The sequence below is a fragment of the Pinus tabuliformis genome, chromosome 7, assembly GCF_031772625.1.
Source record: "Pinus tabuliformis cultivar Carrire ecotype Pingquan chromosome 7, CPIR1, whole genome shotgun sequence".
NCBI classification, from domain to species: domain Eukaryota; kingdom Viridiplantae; phylum Streptophyta; class Pinopsida; order Pinales; family Pinaceae; genus Pinus; species Pinus tabuliformis.
In genome coordinates, this window is record NC_142293.1 from 2,032,774,576 (window position 1) to 2,032,798,156 (window position 23,581).

Genomic DNA, 23,581 nt, shown 5'->3' on the forward strand with positions numbered 1-23,581 from the left:
GATGAAAAACAACGCATTATACTTTGCACTCTAAAAAACTTTGAATGTGAAGAAATTTGATTCCTCTTGGCTCATATTACATCCATAATCAAAATGATTCTGTGCTAGTTTAATTAATTATTATTATGATTATAATTATTTATATTATTTTTATATACTGTATTCTTAACAAAATCCAAAAAAAAATAAATCAATGACATTGTTTAACTTATTTTTGGTATCTCACACAATAGAAAAAATCCATTTCTTTCAAAAATTGCATTGTAGTGGTGTGTATGTGTTTTTCTTTGTTCTTTCAAGGGTTTTCAAAATAAAGAACAATTAGCATGGTCAAAAGAAAAACCATTATAGGGATCAGTGGGCAGACAAAGATGCTTAAACATATCTTCATGTAAAGATTTCAAGAGACTTATAATCCATTCAAGCCAACAGATTAAGTAAAATACTTAGTGTTGGTAGTTTTCTTTCCCATCAGAGCATCAATAACTAATGCTTCTAAAATTTGTAAGATTAAAATTTAGAGCATGCAATTCTTCAACAGTATGCAATTTTTATTATCTCAATTTTAATAGTTTACTCAAGTATCATATACTTATTGACATTGAATTTCATAAACTTAGAGACATTAAATTTACAACTTTTTTTTATAAATACATTTATTATAAAATTTATAAATATAATAAAATTAGAAATTAAAAACTAAAACTACATAACATCAATATCATTAAAAATTCTTTTGATATCTTGGTAATTCTATATAAATATAATTTCATATTTTTGTGAATAGTGTCATCTACAACTTTGTTCCTCAATACATAAATTTCAATTATCTCTCACTTCGAATACTTGTAAATAAAACTTTTCTTCTTAAAGGCAAAGCAAGTTGTGATCTCATTGTCCCATGTAACCATGGAAAAAGTGAGTAGAGCTTCTCTATTTGCCATGCAAACAAGGCTTTCTTCTCTTATGGTCACAACAGGTTGTGATCTCACTTACCCATATGCACATGGAAGAAGTGAGAAAGCTTCCCTATCTATCATGCAAGCAAGGCTTCACAAACAAGTGATTGTAGAAATTTGGTTTAAGCAACGCATATCTCATGGAGGACTAAGTTGGTTGAAGCTCAAAGATTGCTAACACAAAAGCACTACGATTTTTATCTTTCTTTTATATCTCTTACATATTTATAATAAAGTGCAAAAATTCTTCTCCTTTGTTAGCATCATTGTAAAATTAACTATATCCACAAAATATCTCCTTAAAAAAAATACCTATATGGATACATGTTTGTATCTGGACCACTGCTACAAGATTTCACTGCACTGCGGGCATGAATTCTTTAATTTGATTCGCAGATAGCTGAAAATGCAAGAAATTTTCGAGGATAGCCGTATGTAAATGTTTGTTTGTCAAAGTGTGGGACATGGGGCCGATACGAACAGGAGAGCACTGGCACTAGACTTTCAGGATCCTGAATTGAAAGTCAATTCAGGTATGTCGTACGATTTGGGTATCTGACCCCAACATTTTTGAGATATCAATTGTGCAGGATTGATCCATCGCCTCCGAGGAAAATCAGATTCATGTATCAGTAATTGTGTTGATACTCATGCTAGCAGAACTCTTCAATATTCAACTGCATTAGATCCCGGAGTGTTGGCCGGAACTCGTTAATGGTCTCCAACTTTGGCTTCCAGGATTTGCCTGCGTTCAATCTCAGCTGCGCAAACGCCGTTGACAGCTCTAGATCGTCCTCCAAATTCAGCTTCGGCACCGGAAGCTCCTCATCCTGTGCCCCACTAACATGTTCCCCCTCCTCCAATAAGAAGACATCATTTTTCATTTCTGACGTGAGGGGAACCGTGAGGTCCCCAAATAGGGGGAGTACTCTGGCGTCGGAATTCTGTCTGGTTGCGGCTTTCATGGCGGAATTGGCCTTCAATCCCAGGGAGGCCATGTCTGTCCCAGAGAGCACGGAGTGCAGCTTGGGCATGGGCAGAAGAAAATAGAGATGCCCCAAATCCAGTTCTTCGTCTGCCGTGAGAGGATTAATCCGACGCCCGATCTGCAAGCCGTTGGCGTGGCATACAAAGTGCTGAGGATTGTCCAGCATCAGCTCTGCCGCCTTTATCGGCATGTGAAGTTCCTGAACGCTGCCATTTGAATTTATGACTTTCACAGTGCTGGAAGGTACAGAGTTCGAAGCGCAAAAGTTGTAACTGCCCATTCTGAATCTTTCCGTAGAGAAGTGTTAATGTCTGTAGGGATAAGAGGGCAGGAGGCATTTATATAAAGGCCGGATCGCAATCTTAATCTGTGATTATTAGGCCGATAGGCTTTCCTATGCATCAACAATGGTCAACACTTTTACCCTGCTCCGTTAGATCAGGGAAGACACTTTCAACCGTTGATTTCAAGTGTGACTGTTTTTTCCAAATATCCGTTGAGTTGCCTTCTTAGCATGGCATGATATTTTTACTGCTTTTTCCCATTCTTTCTAGAAGATATTTTCACTGATTTTTCCTATTCTCTTATGTCCAAGAACGGTGAATATACGTCCACAGTTGCGCGTTTGTGTTTTCTTGGATTGTGTATATGCTTTGCCTTTTCTTGTGTTTGACACCGTTCTTTGTTTGCAGGCCGGGAAGAGGTAACGGTCGCGGAGTCAAATCTGTCTGGGATCGTACGCGGCGGAGGGATAGACATGAATCGGGTTCCGGCTACCAATGAGTCTGAGTATTCGTCGGTTTTCCAGGTCGATACCTTGCGGACGATTGACACCGGTTTCGTGGTAGTGAAGTGAGAGCGAGAAAGAACCTTTGAGTTGGAGGCGGAGAGGGATCGAACCTGCGACGTGAGTTCCAGGACAAGCGACGAGGAGGAGATAGGTTCGACGAGGAAAAATCTTCGGCTTTCCAAGGAGCAGTCTGCACTACTGGAGGAAAGTTTCTTGGAGCACAGCACTCTGAACCCGGTAATGCATCCTTGAATCTTTAATCGCAGTAATCTTTTATCGTTTGCTTTCTTTTTGAACCCTTGGCAGTTCATGGATTTAAGATTACACGCTGATCCGGTTTTCTGATCGGGATCTTAGCAGAAACAGAAGAACGCTTTGGCCAAGGAATTGAATTTGCAACCTCGGCAGGTGGAAGTCTGGTTTCAGAACAGAAGAGCGCGGTAAGAATTCATTTTAGGGACCTTTAAAAAAAGACACTGTACCGTATTTGTGATTTTGCGGCCATTAACGTGAGGTCTTTGCTTTTGCAGAACAAAGTTGAAGCAGACAGAAGTAGACTGCGAGGTTCTGAAGCGGTGCTGTGAGAATCTAACGGAGGAGAACAGAAGGCTACAGAAAGAGCTGCAAGAGCTTAGGGCTCTGAAGGCGGTTCCTCCTCAGTGCGTGATAGGACAGGATAATTACTACATGCCGCTGCTTGCCACAACGCTCACCATGTGTCCCTCCTGTGAAAGGGTGGCTACCATGGAAAACAGCCGTAACCTTTCATTTTCCATGTCCCGGATTTCGCAGTTTGCCCAAAAGTCTGCAGCTTGCTAACTTTGAGAGGCTTCCTCAGGCCAGGCTTGCCTGCAAAGCTTATCTGTGTAAAATATCATTTGTCAGTGGTAGTTTTTGGTCAGATTTTGAGAGATTTGGCTTCCCTCGAAAAGAGAGAAAAAAAACGTACAGATATATATACACTGCATATATCACTATATAACTCTTGTGGTTTGCAAAGCTTTTCCTTGCAGAAGTCAATGGCCTATTGTGCTAATTCACTGCCTCAGGGAAATCATATGCCCATGCACCCATGGTAGTCTCACTTCAAACAAGAGCACCGGGTTGTAAACATGATGTAATATTTCTGGTTTAAAGATAAAATCCTGGTTCCTTCAAAGGAAAAGTGACTCGACGCAAGAAACCATTTTGCAGTAACGAGTGTGTCAGGTCTGGTTGCTTTCATGTATCTGTCCATCAAAAATTTCAAATTCATTGTCAACTTTTCCACAGGGCAAGTCTTATAGGTATTAAAATTACAGGTTGGACAGGTTCTTTGCACGTACAAATTTTGTCTCTGCAAAATTCTGGACAGGCATACAGATATGTATTAAAAACTATTTAAGACATTCCCAAAAATGCACAGCAGCCCATTATGAAAACTCCTTCAACGATCAAGTACAGGTCTATAATCATTCTTGAAACAAATGGATACTCCTTCAACGATCAAGTACAGGTCTATAATCATTCTCGAAACAAATGGATGGATGGAAAAGAGAAATATAACTGCTATACATTATAAAGTGTTTTAAACAAAGTCCACGAAGTGCTATGATAAATGCCATGCGCCATGCTTTTCTGCTACGCAAGTGGTTCGCACATGATGTATATATATATTAACTGGAATGTTTTTGGAGATTACACGGCTTAAATTTAATATTTTAATTAAAATTTAATATTTCGATAAAATGAAATTTTAAATAAAATTAATTAGGTCATAATTTTATTTTGTTTAATAATTAATTTACCTGAAAGATATAGTCTTCATTTATCCACAGATATAATTATTTTCTCTCTAAACCTATTATTGTTATTATGGCATTGCAGTAAAGATACTTTCAATCAAATATATGGCTTGAGTACCAAAATCACTAGGGGATAGCATCATTATATATATGGTTTGAGTATCAAAATCATTTTGGAATTATGACATTGTAGTAAAGATACTTTCAATCAAATATACTCATATGGCTTGAGTATCAAATTATTTGGAGATAACATTATTATATATATGGTTTAAGTATCAAAATCATTTTGGAATGGCAAACATATTTTCTTCTCTAAACCCATTATTGTCATCATGGCATTGCACCAAACACAGTTTCAAACAAATGCACTCATTATATATATGGCTTGAGTAATTATTTTCTTCTCTAAACTCATTATTGTCATCATGGCATTTCACCAAAGATAGTTTCAATCAAATGCACTTATTATATATATGGCTTGAGTAATCACAATCCAAAGGCATATAAGCCATCAAAATTAGGTGGACCTTTAGCATGGCTAGATTTTTATCCATCAAATTTTAAACCAACAATTTTTAGGCTAATAGGCCTTCCTATGCATCAACAATCGTCTACACTTTTACCCTGCTCCGTTTGATCAGGTGAGACACTTTCAACCGTTGATTTGAAGTGTTCGATTCATTATCCCTCGCCGCACATCGCATCTGGCAACTGTTTTTTCTAAATATCGGTTGAATTGCTTTCTTTTCACCTCCGAGTTCTGCTGTGCATTGAAACACTTCTAGCAAGCTTCAATCCGAATCCTCCTGTGCTCTCTATTCATTAAGCAAAACGAGAAATCTTCTCCACCATATATTCTCCGCTATCTTCTAAGATCGGGGAAGGGGCCGGCTGTATTCTCTTCGTTTATGTGCTTGGAAGGCTGAATTGGGCTCCTGGAATTATATTGTTTTACAGTCGAGGTGTGTGTCGGGAATCATGGTGAAGGTGGAAGTGACCATGGAGGTTGGAGCCGATGGAGTAGTGTCCGGTGTGTTGTTCTTCCTTTCAAGCGTGCGTGTTCATGTTTAGATGGTCGTCTTCAAGCATGGTTGTCTTTAGGTGAGCATGCGTGTTCATGTTTAGATGGTCATCTTCAGGCGAGCGTGAGATCAAAATCAGGAAGGCATCCATGTGGAAGAAGTGCTTCTTTTATTCTTGCTACTTGTAATGTTAGCAACGATTTGGTATTCTCTTATTTTTGTTTTTGCCTTCCGGCCTCCTAATTTGGCATTGACCATGGTTTTTTAACGTCTCTATAGACATGGTCTTCGAAATCGCTGTGGTCATTTAATTTCCAACTTCTAAGTTCTCCCTTTGACATTTAAGGTTTGTAATGTCATATTTAGCATGGTTTCGAATATTATATTTTGACTTTCTAATCGCAATATACAATTATGGTTTTCAATGTAGTAGTCATGGTGGTTATTGCTTTGGTCACTAGCAAGCTTCGTATATGCTTGGCCATCTATAGAGGTTTCTTGATTTTGGGTAATTAACTTAACCTCTTGATTTTGGGTAATTAACTTACTCTAAAATGAAATAAGACATTCAATGTGTTCCTTGTAATATAGATATAAACAAAACATCTAAAGAAAAGTAATTGCACAATGATCCAGTGCAAGAAAACAAGGTTTTCCACAAACCAATTAACTCTTCTAGAAAAATTCAACAAATCCAATTTAATAATCCTATCGGCCTCTCTTTGTACCTTTTGGGACAATTGCTAGTAATAAGTGGCTACAGCTCATGTGTTGCGTTAAAAAATCGTCGGAGAAAAGCCCGAGAAACATCCTCCATTTGATGGTGATAGCCAATTGGGCCCGACACCAATCCCACACGTAATGTATATCAACAAACGCGACGCGTGAAACTTGGATATTTGCAAATGCAGAAAAGTGTGCCGTAGTTTAATTTGTTTATAATTTTTTCTTAAAAACAATGAAAATTCTGCACAATTTTGAGAAAATTGGATAGAAGTTTTAGAAATTTGGGTCATAGTTTGTTAAGTTCAGGATTTTGGGTACTCAATTTTTTTTGGCGTTGAATTTATTTTAATCATTAAAAAAATTTAAACAAGATGCTAAATTTATTTTTATAGTTAAAAAAAATTATTCGAATATTTACAAAATTTCATTAAAAAAAATAAATTCAAATATCCAAAATTTATTGATCGTGTTGAATCTATTTCCATTATTAAAAAATGATTCACTCACAAAATTAGATTTCATGAAAACTACTTCACTAAATTTTTGCCAAATATTTTACGGACTAAATTGTGACCTCGTTAAAAATTGCCAAAAAGTTGATAGCCTCCGTGTCTCGTTTCTTTGTCACTTGCATCACTCCATGATTTCCTCGACATTCCAAAGGATCATTTTATTATGATGTGAGCTTTTTCATCTTTTCGGTGTAATACTTATGTTGCAAGTGTCATCTTTCAACGAAAGTGGAATGTGAATGATTTACATCATATTTTGTACATATCTAATTTGACAATCTGACATATACACACTTTCCACTTGATATACGCGGTCTCATGCAAAAAAGAACTTTTAGATCCAACTTTCGTTAGAAAGACACCACCACTCATCGTGACGTAAATATTACGCATGTGAATTCTTTACATTGTTGGAACTACTACACACCTACATGTGGACTCTTAGTTAGAGCATGGGACTACATGCAAGATTCCTTCTGCATGATTTACTCCTTGATTTGCTCCTTCTTTAAACCGCAACTGTTTAGTTCTTCTGCATGATTTACTTCCTAATTTGCTCCTTCTTTGACTCCGCAACTAGTTAGTTCTTCTGGATGATTTACTCCCTGATTTACTCCTTCTTTAACTCCGCCACTGGCTAGTTCTCTCCAGAAATTGTTGTAGGTGTTGAGTCTTCTCATTGATCACCACTATGGTGCATTACCTTGGGATCTTCACCCAGTAATGCTATATCATGGGCATTGTAACCTATTTTCTAATGAATCATTCTTTTGTTCTTTCGATTTTCTTTTAGTGTTTTTGCTCTGCAAAGCTGTGTGTTCAACCTTTACTAGCTAGATTCATCTATGCAGGTTTTCTAACACATTTACATGGTATAAGAGCTTGGACCCAAGTTCGATTCCCCCAAGTTGCGTTTGAGGGGGGGTGTTGGAAGAATCACCACACTTCTATAGAATCCATAATTTCCACCCTAAGGATCCTAGTTACTGGTTTGTAATGTTTACTAATACCTGCAGGTTTTGGTGTAACGGCAAACCTCCACATGGTATCAAAGCCCACAGGTTGCTAGATAAAAGCTACACCATTACTTTATTTTGTAGGTATTATAGCTTGGAAATCGAAGATCGACAAAAAAATGGAGTTTCCCAAAGCATCGATCCTAACACCGTACAACTATCATGAATGGGAGGACCAAATGGCTCGATACCTTCGTCAAAAAGGGTTGCACAGGATTACCATGGCTGCAGAAGTGGAACCCACTTCAGCCATAGAAAAATCCAGGTACCTCAACCGCATGGATGAGGCCTACGGATCCATATGCATGTGCATCTCTTCAGAGTTGCAGTTTCATCTATCTGCCTGCAATACTCCCAATGAGATTTGGACAAAGGTTGAAGAACTCTACAGGAAACAAGATGATATGAAAGGACATCTGCTCGAAGTGGAGTTGTTGTCATTAGATCCACGGAACTATGACAAAATTCAAGACTTCTTCACCAAATATAATGATCTATTGTGGCAACTTAAGGGTTGTGGAATTGACAAATCCAAGGAGAAGAGTCGCCAAGTTCTCTCTATTATGTCAAATCTTGGACCAAAATACTTTATCTTTGTGTCTACATTTCATTCAGTAAGGCTTGCAACAGGTAAATCCTACACTATGCCTTCTCTCAAAGAATTCATGGAGTCCCTTACTTTTGAGCAAGATAAACTCATTGGCATGGGGAAAATCAAACCTCAAAAAGCGCATGCACTTGCTATGCATGATGGAAGCCACAATAAAAATCATAGATCTTATTCAAATCAGAAAAATCAACAGCAAAAAGACAAGGGAAAAGCGCATTCCCATCCAAAGAAAGAAGGGTGCACCAAGCCCTTCAATGACTCCTCTGGCTCAAGAAATGAGAAAGGGAAGAAAGGAAACAGATGCACCTATTGTCAAAGAGGATTCTATCCAGAATCCTCTTGAATGAAGAAACAAATTGACCAAATGGCAGAAATCCTTCAGAAGCACAACCTTGGGGACCACATCCCTCAGGGCGCTAAGAAGAAAACTAAGGATTCGCCACACGGGAAAAGCAACAATTTTCATGCTTTAGTTGCAATTAGTTCTTCCCCTGATGCATGGATTATAGATTCTGGTGCATCACATCATATGACTGCTGCAAATGAAGTCTATTCCTCTTTGGATGCATGCAAAGGACCTCCCATCCTCATGGGAAATGACTCACCTATTGAGGTCACCAGAAAAGGTAGAGTGGAACTTTTACACGGAAGCTTTGAAGATGTGCTTCATGTTACAAAACTTTCAGTAAACCTGCTTTCAGTTTATCAGATCACTCATTCTGGCATCGGAAAGAGAGTGGAATTCACTCCAGATGCAGTGAACATATATGACCTACATAGCAGCTCCAAAATTGCAACCAGTGAGGTAAACAATGGAGCCAGATTGTATACATTTTCTAAATTTATTGAATCTGAATCCTCCTTATTGCTTAGACATGTTGATGATAGTAGTAGGCTTTGGCACGAGAGGTTTGGTCACTTAAATTACAGGTATATGCAGCATCTAAGAAAGCATGAGATGGTGGAAGGCTTGCCAAATATCAGTTTCTCCAAAGGAGTTTGTGAAGGGTGTGTCCTTGGCAAACATCCTAGAGAAAATTTTGACACCAGCAAGACTCACAGAGCATCCTCTCCTCTAGATCTGATCCATAGTGATCTCATGGGGCCTTTTCCTCATCCTTCCATCAACAAAGCAAGGTATGTGCTTACATTTATTGATGATTTCTCACGGTATACTTGGGTGTATCTTCTCAGGGCCAAATCTGAAGTTTTTGCGCACTTTGAAGATTTCAAAGCACTAGTTGAGACACAGTCAGAGAGAAAGATCAAAGCCCTCCGTACAGACAATGGGGGGGAATATGTTAACACAGCACTTCAGAACCTTTGCCTTCAGTCCGGCATACAGTTGCAGTACACAGTTCCATACACTCCACAGCAGAACGGAGTTGCTGAGAGAAAGAACCGATCTCTCAAAGAGATGGCTTCCTGCATGTTGCATGCTAAGTCACTGCCTCATAAGCTATGGGCTGAAGCACTTAATTGTGCTAACTACATCCAAAATAGATCTCCTCATAGGTTTGTCAAGGATCAGACCCCCTTTGAGGCTTGGAGTGACACTAAACCAGAGGTCACCCACTTCCGTGTTTTCGGCTCCCGAGCATGGGCTAGGATCCCCTTGAAAAGAGGAAAGCTCTTGACCCACAGAGCATTGAGTGCATCTTTGTTGGATACCCTGATGGTGTGAAGGGATGCCAACTCCTGATTTCCTCTACGAACAAGCTCATCATTGAGCGAAGTGTCAAATTTGAGGAAAGTCTCTCGCATGCACCTCAATCGCCACATACAGACACCTTTTATCTATCTCATGTCCGAGATGATGACTCAGTACACTCATATGCAAATACAGAGCATGCAGATTCCAAGGTAGAGCATGCAGATGCAGAGACAGAGTCTTCATATACAAATCTAGTGCATGCATATGATGATCCACATCCAAGCCCAGATCTGGCTTCCAGCAGTGAATCATATTCCCCTGTCATAAATTAGAGAACAAGGAGCTTACATGAGATCTATGCCCAAGACCACCCAGCTGCTAGAAATGGTCTTGTGGGGGATAATTCTGATCTGTAGAGGACTAGCTCAGAGTTTATTGAGCCTCCTCTTGCCCTCACTGCCACTGAACCATTTCCATCCTGGCATTGTCATTTGGTTCATTCTTCTAATCCACAATCTTATGTTGAGGCTGCTGGGCATCCATCTTGGAACTCCCTCCTCGAAAACCAGACCTGGGATCTGGTCCCCCTTCCTTCAGGAAGGAAACTTGTCCGATGAAAATGGGTCTACAGGACCAAGAGTGCTGCAAATGGGAAAATCACCAGACGGAAAGCAACGCTAGTAGCCAAAGGCTTCCAACAAGTACATGGCATTGATTATGACGAGACTTTTGCTCCAGTAGCAAAGATGGATTCCATACGCCTTACACTTGCCATTGCGGCTGCCCAAGGGTGGGAAGTACATTAGATGGATGCGAAGAATCCCTTTCTTCACAAAGACCTATTTGAGGAGATCTACATGGAGCAGCCACATGGTTTCATTCAGGATTCATATTTGGTCTGCAGACTGAAGAAATCTCTCTACGGCCTTAAGCAGGCCTCGAGAGCTTGGTATGCGAAGATGGATTCTTTTCTCTTATCACAAAACTTTGAAAGATGTAAGTCTGATCTGAATGTTTACATGCTCAGGACAAATGATTCTCTTCTTATCTTAGTGTTGTATGTGGATGATCTCCTAATTACCGGCAGCTTGGCTTCAACCACTGCTACAGTCAAGAGGGCCTTGCATGATAGGTTCTTGATGACGGACATGGGTCCATTACACTTCTTTCTTGGTGTTGAGATTAGCCAGGGTGCCACAGGCACCAAACTCTCTTAGGCTAAGTATGCACGGGATCTTCTCGAGAGATTTCGCATGACTGACTACAAGTCAGCACCGACTCCTTTTCTGTCTGGGGTTCGCCTTAAGGATGGAGGTGACACTCCATTAGTTGACAGCACTCTCTACCAACAGCTAGTGGGGAGCTTAGTGTACCTCACCCACTCCAGACCAGATTTCTCATATGCAATAGGGGCAGTTTCCAGATACATGCAGGAGCCGCATGAGCTACACTGGAATGCTGCCAAGCGCATCCTCCAATATGTGTAGGGCACCATAACCTTCGGGATTCACTATGCAGCAGGCACTGCATTGAATCTCCTTGGCTTCACAGATTCTGATTGGGTGGGAGACAACATTGATCGCAAGTCCACCTCTGGATATTCACTCAGCCTAGGATCTGGCCCTATTTGTTGGTCGAGCAAGAAGCAGGCTGCTATTGCTCTCTCTTCAGCTGAGGCTGAGTGCAGAGGAGTAGTCAACATCATCATTCAAGCTTTGTGGTTACAGCACTTCCTCACTAAGTTGGGCGTCCAGTTCCACCAGCCCATTGTCATCTAGTGTGACAACCAGAGCACTCTCAAATTTTGAAGGGATCCAGTACAACAGCAGCGGATGAAGCACATAGAGATCCATATGGACTATATCAGAGACTTAGTACATGACCGAGTCATTGATTTGCAGTTATGTCCTTCAGCAGAACAAACTGCAGACATCTTCACCAAGATATTCACTGAGCAGAAGTTTCGCTCTCTGCGCGATTGTCGTGGAGTGAAGGACACAGTTGCTTAGCAAATGTCTTTTCTTCCCCTTTTCTTTTGATTACATTGTATTTTGAGGGGGGGTTTTCCCATGAGTTTTTCCCTCTTTCCTCAATTTTAGTACAAGTTGCACTGTATTTTGGGTGACCTTTGGCCTTAGTTGCCAGGGCCCATTTTCTATTTTTCCCCATAGTGGTGTTCAGGGGGGGTGTTGGAACTACTACACACCTACATGCAGACTCTTAGTTAGAGCATGGGACTACATGCAAGATTCCTTCTGCATGATTTACTCCTTGATTTTCTCCTTCTTTAACTCCGCAACTGGTTAGTTCTTCTGCATGATTTACTCCCTGATTTGCTCCTTCTTTAACTCCGCAACTGGTTAGTTCTTCTGCATGATTTACTCCCTGATTTGCTCCTTCTTTCACTCCGCAACTGGCTAGTTCTCTCTGGAACTTTTTGTAGGTGTTGAGTCTTCTCTCAGTCCTTAATTAGTTGTAGAGATAAAGCAAGGGTCACTTTACAGCTTAGTTTTTAAAATATACTCATTTGTCACAGGTAGAGCCACTGCTGCCAGCAAACATCTATAGTCTCGACAGAGTTACTTTTTTAATCATCAATGATTCAGAATCTCATCTCTTTAAGAATTATTGACTTAGAGATAAATCCGTTTATATATGTTTCTTTTCTTTGTATTTTTTATTATTTATTTTTTTAGTTTTTAAAAACCATTGTTCTGGTTTGGTAGTCAGATAGTTGACAATTCCATTAACTGGTTATAATTGAACTGAACAAGCTGGCTCGTGATGAAACCCCTTGTCTTATAATTGTTTGCAATCATAAGCCATTACCCTAGTTTGTTTAACAATGTTGGTAATGTCAGTCTATTTTTCCCCTATGATCATGGTAAGCAGGCTCATGATGAGACCTCTTATCTTTTAAGTTTTAAATATATTTCTGGATTATACTCTAGAAAAATAAGACTCTTTGGGACGAAGAGAATAATTAACTCCTTGAGAGTTAAGAATGACAATTTCAGAGTTAAAGGTGCTTTGCTGTAAAGTGTCTTTACTTGGTTAAAAATAATTTTTCTTGACTGATAATAGAACTTTGAAAGATCTTAATAAAATATTGAAATCTCAAAATGATTACAGTTTTGATGAAAAATTATTTTTTTTTTTCAGATTTTATAATACTTTGTCAACTTCTCTTGTTTTGGTAATCTCTTCCTTAAGTATGTCTACCATTATAATAAGAAAATCGAATTTTATTAAGAGTTTTTAAGAAAAAGCTAATAGGTGACTATTAACAATTTTTCTCCATGTATGCTGACCATTGTTAGATAACAAGTAGACCTTTCATATAAATCATGGCAAAGTCACCAAAATAAAAACTGAAACCAAAGGAAAAGAATTCTTATGTTAAAATGAGAAAGAAATCAACAAACAAAAATAAAAATGAAGAAATTTTAAAAGTGGAAAAGAAAATCCAAGTTTCGTAAGATAAACTCAAACAAGAATGTTTATACCAATGTCTCAACAATATGAAGAAAAAATAAAATAATCGCGTAATCATTTCTTCTTATGTCGAGATTTAGAAAAATCATACCTTGCAGGGTTGTAAATGTTTTAAACTTTTTGTATATCAGTGACGACAAAATTTAGCCACAATGAAAATTCTCTGTCTGATATCAATCTTCTTGTTTCAAAGCATCATTTTAATCATTTTCTAATAAAAGGAATGCTTAAAAAAACAAACTAAAGGTTCAGAAACTTCCTAGTGTAGTTGTTTCGATGAAGATTATCGCTACTTAATCAAATAAAACTAGGAGAAGATTGAAAACTTCAAATGGAGAACTGCAAAACAGATTTTTATGTCAAAAAAACAAAACTGAAACTAAAGTAACGAAATGGAAATTAATGAAAGTGGGTACATGAATCTTACCATTGGATGATTGCTTTTGATATTACCTGAGAGGTATCAATCTCTCCAAACTCGCTGACTTATTTTAATTAACATTAAAAACATGAAAAAGTCAAATTAACCAAAATCCTATAACCTAAAATCATCATTTATTTTATTTAAACTGAAGCAAGCAGTAAAATGCAAAAATGGAATGGTTAGGGTTCAAGGGAAAACAAATGCATCATAAATGAGAATGAAAATTTGCAGTAATGACTGTTTCTCAAAATATTATAAGTTTCATATAAACTCCATGATTTTATAAATTGTCTAGAATCAAGACCAAATCCAAGATAATAAAATTTAAATATGAAGATAGAGAGGTCTTGAAATTTTTTTTTAATTATGGAATTATATATTTAAAACTGAAATATATGAGAAATCGAAATAATTTGAATATGTTGTAAATTTGTCATCAACTGCTTTCTTATCATAGTGGTTACCCAAACTCGCTTTTAAAATAACACATCGCTGTATCGGATGATTCATATCACATATTTTTTCACCATGCTTCAAGTTTAATTTTTAAGACGACACCTTTGTTGTTATGCCATATATCGATTAAATGTTAATGGCTCATAGGCATGCATTGGAAGCTATCACATCGAAGATTGCAATGGCAAATTGCTGATATGAAAACATGTAATGAGAAGATGTGCGATGAGATGGAGCGATCGTATCATTGAAGAAATATTATATCGGGGATTGGGGAATATTTACATAATGCTTCCCACATCACACAACGTAGATCGTAGATTCGGAGATGTGATGTGATCATAAATAAAAATGCAATGAAGCGATTGCTATATCGGCGATGCTAATCGGTGATTAGCGAACTTTTGGTACACAATGTAACATAATATGATTCTTGCGATGCCAATATGCAATGAAGAGTGGATCCGATAACTTTATGATGAAAATTTAATAACATATCAAATTTGAGACATCGACCCTTTTAAAATTATGCTCTTACCATTATTGCGATTGAATGGATGCGATATTTTATATACTTGATTTGAATTTCATATCAGGTCCAGAATTATGTGGTCATCGCAATATCGGTAAAGTTGTTTTTGGAGATAGGCGATTCATAATAATGGAAGTATATTCAACTGCAAACCTCGGATATGTGAAATGCGATATGACATATAAGCAAGGTAATACATCGGAAATCTTTTATGAACAATTTCTTATAAAAAATGCTAAGAGCTACTTCGGATGAAATATTTCGCTACAAATGGTTGTGAAGTGGATGATGTAATATCGAAATGAAATTATTGACGAAGAGAAGCGGGATGGTAGTATTGCAAATATGTATTCACCGTAATATCAGCAATATGAAAATCAAATTGAAATGACAAATGAAAGGAAAACTAAAAATGCTTAAATTTTAATGAATCACAAATAAAATTTCCCTGAACCTATTGCAAATTTGAAATGGGTTTGCTACTTATTTCAAGTTTTGAAAACAAATGAAAGCCTGCAAATGAAACAGAACAAGAATAAAAAATAAACTAAGGAAAAGCGAAACTAATAATAGATGAAAATGAACTTGTGAATGTGTACCTGGAAGGAAATTATCTATAGATTTTACTTCATGAATCTTCAAATTCTTCCTTCGTTTTATCAAAATTCTGACTTTGTTCAAAATCATCTCATTATTTATTCTAAATCGGAATGTGCAATCAACCTAAAAAAAAAATTCTTATTCATGTTCAGGAAATATAAAATTTACCAGAAATAAATATGAAAATAGTCTTCCCTTTTGAATTGAAACAACAATTTATTACCCTTGCTTATTCCGAATATCTTGAGAAGAATTTGTATTGTTATAGTGACTGTTCAATAATACCTTTAGTAAATGAATACGATGCGTATTACAATATCAGATAATAAACTAAAGGTCCGAATGGGATAAAGCCACTAATTGTGAAAGAATATCAACACAGATTTAAATGTGTGTCAGGTGCATACTCAATTAAATTATGTCAATACATTATTTGAAATAGGCAGAGATGTATTCATGGGTAGCGGTATTGTTGCAAGAAAATTAAAAAAAAGAAAAAGAAAACAAGAATTAAAACTTTCTGATAGGGAGAAAATGTTTCACTGAACAAGTATGAGAAGGGTTGATTGCTTTGTTTTATTTTATTTTTTAATCTGCACAACTGTTAAAAACAAATTAACTACATAAAACAAACTAACTAAATTAATTATATTCATATTCTAACCATATACATGAAAATGACTAGGTATAGTCATATTTCCAACGTAACCATTTTCTCATTTTAATTCCTGCATGTATGTACAATTCAAAAGCTAATAATAAAAATACAGATCTAACTAAACTAAGGAAGATAAATTTCTAAATAGAATTTACAGTTATTGTTAGCAAGTTAATTAAAATCTCATTTTCTTGAAATTTCCTTTCCAATTGAATACCAATGGGATTATAGAAATCTGGATAGATTTCTATTAAGGATTGGGAAAAAATTGTTAGTGTTATGTAAATAAAATTTACAGTTATTGTTAGCAATTTAATTAAAATCTCCTTCTCTTAAAATTTCCTTTTCAATTGTTCAAATGAAGAGATAACAGGCCAGATTGTGGATATGAACTTTTACATTCAAAGACCTGGAAAAAATTGTTAGTGTTATGTACAAATGTTAAACTATTAACAATCTTCCTTGAAGGAAAATTTTCCAAATAATTTTCAAATAAGCTAATGAAAAATTAATGAAAATCTTTCAAATAAAACGGAAAATTATTAATTAAATTGGATTGCTGGCCAGATTGTAAAAATACATTCTCTTGTTGACATTGTTTTTAAGAAGATAGAAGTTTTTGATAGGAGATGCACATCAATTGAAATTGAAATATTAATCACTTTTGATATTCATGATTATAATATGAAACTTCAATTCCCCAATAGGGCAATACATCAATGGAATGTTTGATAGTAAAGTGTTCAATATGCCAGCGAAAAGTGTGAAAATTTTGAAAAATAAAATCATAAAATAAATCTAAATTTAAAAAAAATAAGTGTGAAAGAAATAATAAAATGAAATCACTATTGATACAACTAATGTTACAACACAATTGGGATTGTTTTGAAATAATTTCTTTTTTAGAAGGATTGACCAAAATTATGTAATTTGAATAATTGTGAGTTCTAATTTGTGAATTAGAAAGAAAATTATGATTACGAGTAGGAATGAGAGTTTGATCATGATATGAATCATAAATTGGAATGTCTTCTTGAATAGTGAAATCATGAAGATAATTTGCTGCTCTAGAATGAGAATTGGTTGGAAAAATTTCTAATTTGAAATGTTCCTCATTTTCAGATGTTATTTGAATTTTCTCATGAGGACTCTCTTTAGAAGAATAGAAATCGACATCCTCAATGTCAGAGTAATTATCATAAATGACTTCACAATATTCTCTAGAAATCCCTTCGATCTCATCTAATATATCAAAACAAGAAGAAATAAAAAGTTCATATTCATTAATGGCAAAAGGATGATCAATAATTGTTTTTCTATCTTAATAAAAAGTTATTAGTAATTCATTTAGACCATACTCTTTATTTTCTGAAATATCATTAATACCAAGAGGGGATAAATTACCATCCTTAAAAATATCAAGATAAAGGGAAAAATGTGAATCTCAAATAATGCAATTAAAAATGTCTCGGTTTGAGAACTCTTATACATTATGCTGATTGTAAATTTCAGATTCTAAATCATTCCTTTGTGTGCTCATGCTTTCTTGAAGAACGTTGTTTTACTGCTCTGATTTTGGCATTTATTCATCATGGAAAAATTCATAAATTTGTACAGCAATTTGCATTTTATTATTTACTTTGATTGCTGCTTGCACTTGTTGATTTCCAATCTGATTTTCTGAATTTACCTCAAAGTAGTTTTCAGATTTCAAGATGGCTCTTTCTACAAAATTGTTGTTGTTGTCTTTTTGCAATTGATTAGAAATATTTTGCAAGCCTTGTGAAACCACTTCATCACAATTTATTTGCACATCCAAATTGAAATTCTCATTTATGTTGGAAGGGGATGGAACAAAGCTTGAACTAATTTCATATGGATTGGGAATGGGAGGAAGAGAATAAATACATTCAAACCAATCGAGTGATTCTTCTTTCGTAGGTTTATCTTCGACATTAAATTTTAATCAATTCAAATGAAATCGAATATTAAAATCTCTAACAGACTCATTTTCTTTTCGTAGATATTAAATTTCATCACATACCTAATCATAATCATAGCCGTCAAATTTACAAATGAAAATTGTAACAAATTGATCCCGGCTGTGAATTGAGGCAACCAGAATAACTCTACATCAGTTTCTGGCTTTTGCCGTAAATGTGAGAGTAAAAATTCTGCATAAAATGCCTTCATCAATTCCTTGAAAATCATAATTTGAAACCTTTTGAATAAATTGAAAGACGTGATTAAAAGCAGAAGAATTTCTCTTACTATTGAACTTTACCTGAGACAAGAGTCTTACTACTTCGGGTGGAGTATTGGAAGATGCACATCCATGGATACAACTCCAAATTAGAAGTTTAAGAGGAGCCATCGTGATTAAATAAAATGTTAAAATTTAAAAGACTCCAAAAGGCAACAAGTTTCAGGCTCTCCTTCTAGCGCCATTATGTTGAAGCCTCGGAAATTGCTACAACAACACGGAGGATAACCACCCGGTTCAGACCTTAAAGCAGCTCATTTTCCGTTTGAAATGATGGTTTCGACTAATTCAACTAGGCCCAGTTACCTTCTCTCAATCTCCAATGGCTTTAAAATATGACTTTCATTCACCAATGGAAAAAAAGACATCAAATCAGCCCTCTTGTTGATCAAGGAAGAAAATAATCCTTAAGGTGATTTGGGACTTAGCCAATCCACTACTAAAGTTTGCCTCTTTGGGAAGAAGACTTAAAAAAATGTAGAAATTAATCTAAATGCAAACTTATTCCAAAATGCAAGCAAAAGAAACTATCTTAATCCTATTTCAATTAGGCAGATATAGATCTAACCTAACCAAGAGCAGCTATTTAAAATATTGGGATTTAAATATGTCTGACTAATAATGAATATCAAGCTAATGAAGTAGTTCAATTAATTGACCTTATGGATACTAAAACATATCCTATTGAGACCTTTTAATTGAAATAATCAATCAACAACACTTAGAAAGAAGTTCAGAAAATGATATTGATCATTTAATCAGTAACTTGAATTATTAAATAATAATATGCGGAAAAAGTTCACAACATATCACTATTTATTAAACCAGTATTAAAAGACAGATTTATGAATAAATAGTTACTCAGAAATCAGAATTCAACTCATAAGAGCAGAGATAATAATAACATAAAATAGAGACAAATTACCCATACCGACAAAAGTGCACAAATATGAAAGTAAATTGAGATATTCATGTCATCAAAAATGAAACCATCATTTAAAATAATAGTATTCGAAATACCAATTTATTGAATCCATTTCTCTAGCTCTGGTCTCTAATAATCCTTTACAATGTCTGAGCTTCTGCTTTCAAAACCAGAGCTACAATAGTGCAAACTCTGTTCATTATACATAACTCAGAATGTAGAAGAAAAAACCTCAATAATCCTCAGATCTGAGATTCCACTCCTCCCACCTACAACTATAAATCCTTATTACAAAAGTGGTTTTATAATTCATAATTGCAGAAGAGAGCAGTGCATATTACATTTTGCAATCTGTTATTTATAATATTTGCAAAGGAATTCTTGAGAGGAAAGTTTGTTGAAGAAAAATCTGCCCAATCACTTTTATTTGCTCAAAATTTCGATCTTTTAATTGTTGGAGCATTCTCATTGATTAAGATCTCTCTCCATATCTCTTTTACTGTTTTCCTACAAAAAGAAATCAAAATAAATTAAGAGGCAACAAATAAAAGCAAAATATCAGTTCTGGCATTAAAATAAATCCAATCAAATTCTATGTAAATAGGTAATTGAAAATAAAATATAAGCTCTCCGTTGCTGCCTGTAATGGTTTATTTGGCCAAGGATATTATTGATGAGCAAATCTACAATTACAAGAGGTTTGGGCAAATGAAAATGAAGAAAATAAAACTCGAAAATTTGATTTTATTTTTCAAAATTCAAAACTTGATCTTCTGTCTGATTTTTGACCCAATAAATTACTAAATCTGTTAGTGAAACCTCCTCAGAAATATTCTCCTTGATTTTATCTTTTCAATGAGCCGTCCTGGACCTCATTTGGCCAAGTATAACTCATTCTATGAGCTTCCAAAGTTGATGAATCAAATCTGGCACAATTCTTAAAATTCTATTGCTAGGCTAAAAATTGAATTTTAATTAAAAATTTAATCATAAATTAAAATTCTAATTAACTAATAATTAATTCTAATTTAATTGTTAAGCATAAATTAAACTAATTATTTAATAGTCTGTTATTAATTAATGTTAATCTAATTAATTAACATAATTAACTATTTATAAACTACTTAATATTAATCTAAAAAATAATTAAATTCCAATTTAATTAAATTAATTATATGTTTAAATTAATTAATTATTTAAGTTAATAAATATTTATTTTAATATTACATATTTATTTTAATATTAATTTAAACTACCCTACCGCTACATTTATGTTACCACTTCAGTCATACGACGTTCACATTACCATCCACTCATTCGTGTGAGTGAAAACTTAACTAAAAAAACAAACAAACCATAAGTTAATGCCATGTGTTTTGACTTATCGCCATCGCATATTGGCGTCGAGGAATGGAGGTCGTTGCATTTTTAGAAAATGCATCACTTGAAAACCCGCGATGTGACTTTGCTATCGGCTTAAATTTTTAATCCATTTTTAATATTAAATTTTAATTTAATTAAATTAATTATATTTTAGTATGAAAATTAATTTAATTAATTTTAAAATTTAATGGTAAATATCAGTTTTTTATTTTGGTTTTATTTTCATGATGTTTAATTAAATTATGAAATTATTTAAACTACAGTTATTTTGAAATTTTGATTTTTCGAAATTAGTAGTTTATTTGAAAATTAGAATAAATTACTGAAATTCCGATGCTTCATAATTTGATTGTATAATTCGGATGCAGAATTGCAGAGCAGCCCCAGTCTATGGACGAAGAATGATGTTGTCATGGTAATTTATGTTTTGTTTGGGATTTTCCGGGGCAATTCAGTTACATTTTCCATATGTTGGCTTTACAGTCCAAATGTCGCTTGTAAATGTCCAAGTGTCCAGTGTATACGTCCAGTGTTCTATGTCTTTGTCCGTGTCAAATATGTTTATGTGCATCATATGTTCAGTCCAGCAATGGACAGTCTATCAGTGTTATGTAATAGAGTCAGCAGGAGTACAGCGAACCACCCAATTTTGAACTCTCTCAAGTTGGGTGCTGCAATATGGGCAAGGCCAAGGAGCCTGAGAAAATCCACTTAAACCTTGCCCTCTGTAATCTTTTTTGTATATTTGTTTTGTAAAGATAATAGAAGTAGTCATATTCAGAAAAAAAAAATATTTAAAATAAATGCATTATTGAACTAATTTATTTACAAAAATGGAATCTTTACATTTTATGCATTTTTAACCCAGGCAACATAAATGATTAGACTTCAAAGGAATATCATTTACAAACCAGTTGTCCAAATGAGGTAAAACAAGCATCAATGGGAAGCTTATGAAAAATTGATTTCAACAAAGCAATCAAAACAAAAATCCAAAGAAAATTAAAAATTAAAAATCGTGTATGATAATCAACTAAATAAAAATCCTAAAAGGTGTTTAGCCGAAATTTTTATGGAAAAGGTCCCCATTATTTGAAGTAAACAAATCAAAAATGGGGGTGTTGTGTTTTATACTATTAAAAAATTAACAACGATTTATATACCATTAAAAAATCAACAAATAATTTTCTTGAAATGAGTTTCATTTCATCACTTACTTTATCTATTCACTATTAAAAACAACTAAATTATTACCAAAAATTCATATACCATTTAAAAAACTAACAAAATTAAATCATTAACAAAGGATTGTATACTATTAAAAAAATAACAAAGGTTCATATACCATTAAAAAATTAACAATTTGGTTTTTTGAAATGAACTTCATTTTATCACTTATTTTATCTATCAACTATTAATAACAATTAGATCTTTTTTTCGATAAAAACATTCGGTATATTATCATAGCAGAAGTGTCAACCAAATACATCACTACTGCAACAAAATACAATGTCACAAGTTTAAGGGTTAACACAAGCCTTGCTCTAAACAGTAAGAAGCCTGAAGAGAATCTAAGACAGCTGGTGTCTTTGGTTATTGTCGGCACAAAAAGATCAAAATTACATGTCTTAGAATTACACATTAAGGAGGGGGATTGGGAAGAAACGTGGGAGGTGCAACAAAGAAAGCAACACGTTCATGCATATGATATTAATCAATGTGTTCCACCTGAGTCTCCAGGGCGCGGAGATGGTCGTTTGTGCGTCGAAGGCGTTGACACCGAAGATCTTCCACCAAATCCAGGGTCTCATTCTGCATATGCAGGAGATCATTAATATAAGCAACCAATTCATTCTTGTCATCGTACATCTACTCCCTCAGTGTATCAATGTTGAGTTGTATGTTATTCAACTAGGTCGTGATGGACTCCAAGGTGACCTAAGCTTCTACGTGGCCCAAGGAGCAGGCTGGGGACAGGGCCATGTCCGCAGTGAAGTGGTGACTCTTAGTCGACTCAGAGTCTGAACTAGGCTCTCCATCCTGCTAGCGTTCATCCATACGTGGGTCGGCACCTCCCCCTTTGGGCACGCCCTCGATGTTGAGGAATACAACCAACACCACCACCATCGATCGCACCGCCATGGGAAGTGTACCACCTGACCAGAGAAACACACCATGAAATTTTGAATTGATAATACTGAAATAAAACTCCACTTATTGTACCAGATTTGTTGAACATAATTAATAATATTATCTACTAGGATTAAAGAGCCCGAAGTCCCAAGCACCAGCACCATAACCACGGCCAACAAAGAAGAAGGAAGGCACGCCACAGGTCCCGGGGTCCGCAGAGCTCAAACAACCCCAGAGATGGCACCTGAAGTCACTCTCCCCTAGAAAAATATTATCCAGTGGAACTTCCTCAAACCAGAGATAGAGCCAGACTAAGGAAAACTATGTGTCTTCTCTTGACCCATGCATTCCAGTCCTGGAACCAGATTATAATTCGTTACGCTGGATAGAGAAATCTTCCCCTAGATCTAATGGCCATGCTTGATGCAGGTGAGAATTCCCCTCTCATCTGAATTTGATGGTCTCGTCCTATTCAGCTGCCCCATGCCACAACCCAAGCCAGGACGCAAACAAATTACCACATGACCTCATCCTCTCCCAACATTCTCTCCTCATCGCCCAACGCCTGTGAATGATCTCCTGCATGCAGTCCCTGTGCGATATTAAACACTGCTTGCGGGGAGTGGGGTATGGGTTCTGACAACTCTT

General features: G+C 35.6%; 1 protein-coding gene and 1 pseudogene across 2 annotated transcripts; one reads left to right on the top strand and one right to left on the bottom strand.

The window, feature by feature from the left end:
• Positions 1–1,573: 1,573 nt before the first annotated feature.
• On the bottom strand, positions 1,574–2,227 carry LOC149256652 (uncharacterized). The gene has a single exon (XM_089457487.1). The coding sequence runs from the start codon at positions 2,225–2,227 to the stop codon at positions 1,613–1,615; it is 615 nt and encodes a 204-aa protein (XP_089313613.1). The 3' UTR covers positions 1,574–1,612.
• A 393-nt stretch (positions 2,228–2,620) lies between these two features.
• Positions 2,621–3,959, top strand: LOC149256653 (homeobox-leucine zipper protein HAT14 pseudogene; annotated as a pseudogene). Its single transcript, XR_016265520.1, has 3 exons — positions 2,621–2,974; positions 3,095–3,177; positions 3,268–3,959. The product of XR_016265520.1 is annotated as a homeobox-leucine zipper protein HAT14 pseudogene (transcript).
• Positions 3,960–23,581: the final 19,622 nt, after the last annotated feature.

Bases quoted from the DNA above. Each gene is read 5' to 3' on its own strand.
- LOC149256652 (XM_089457487.1), bottom strand. From the start codon at position 2,227: ATGGGCAGTTACAACTTTTGCGCTTCGAACTCTGTACCTTCCAGCACT.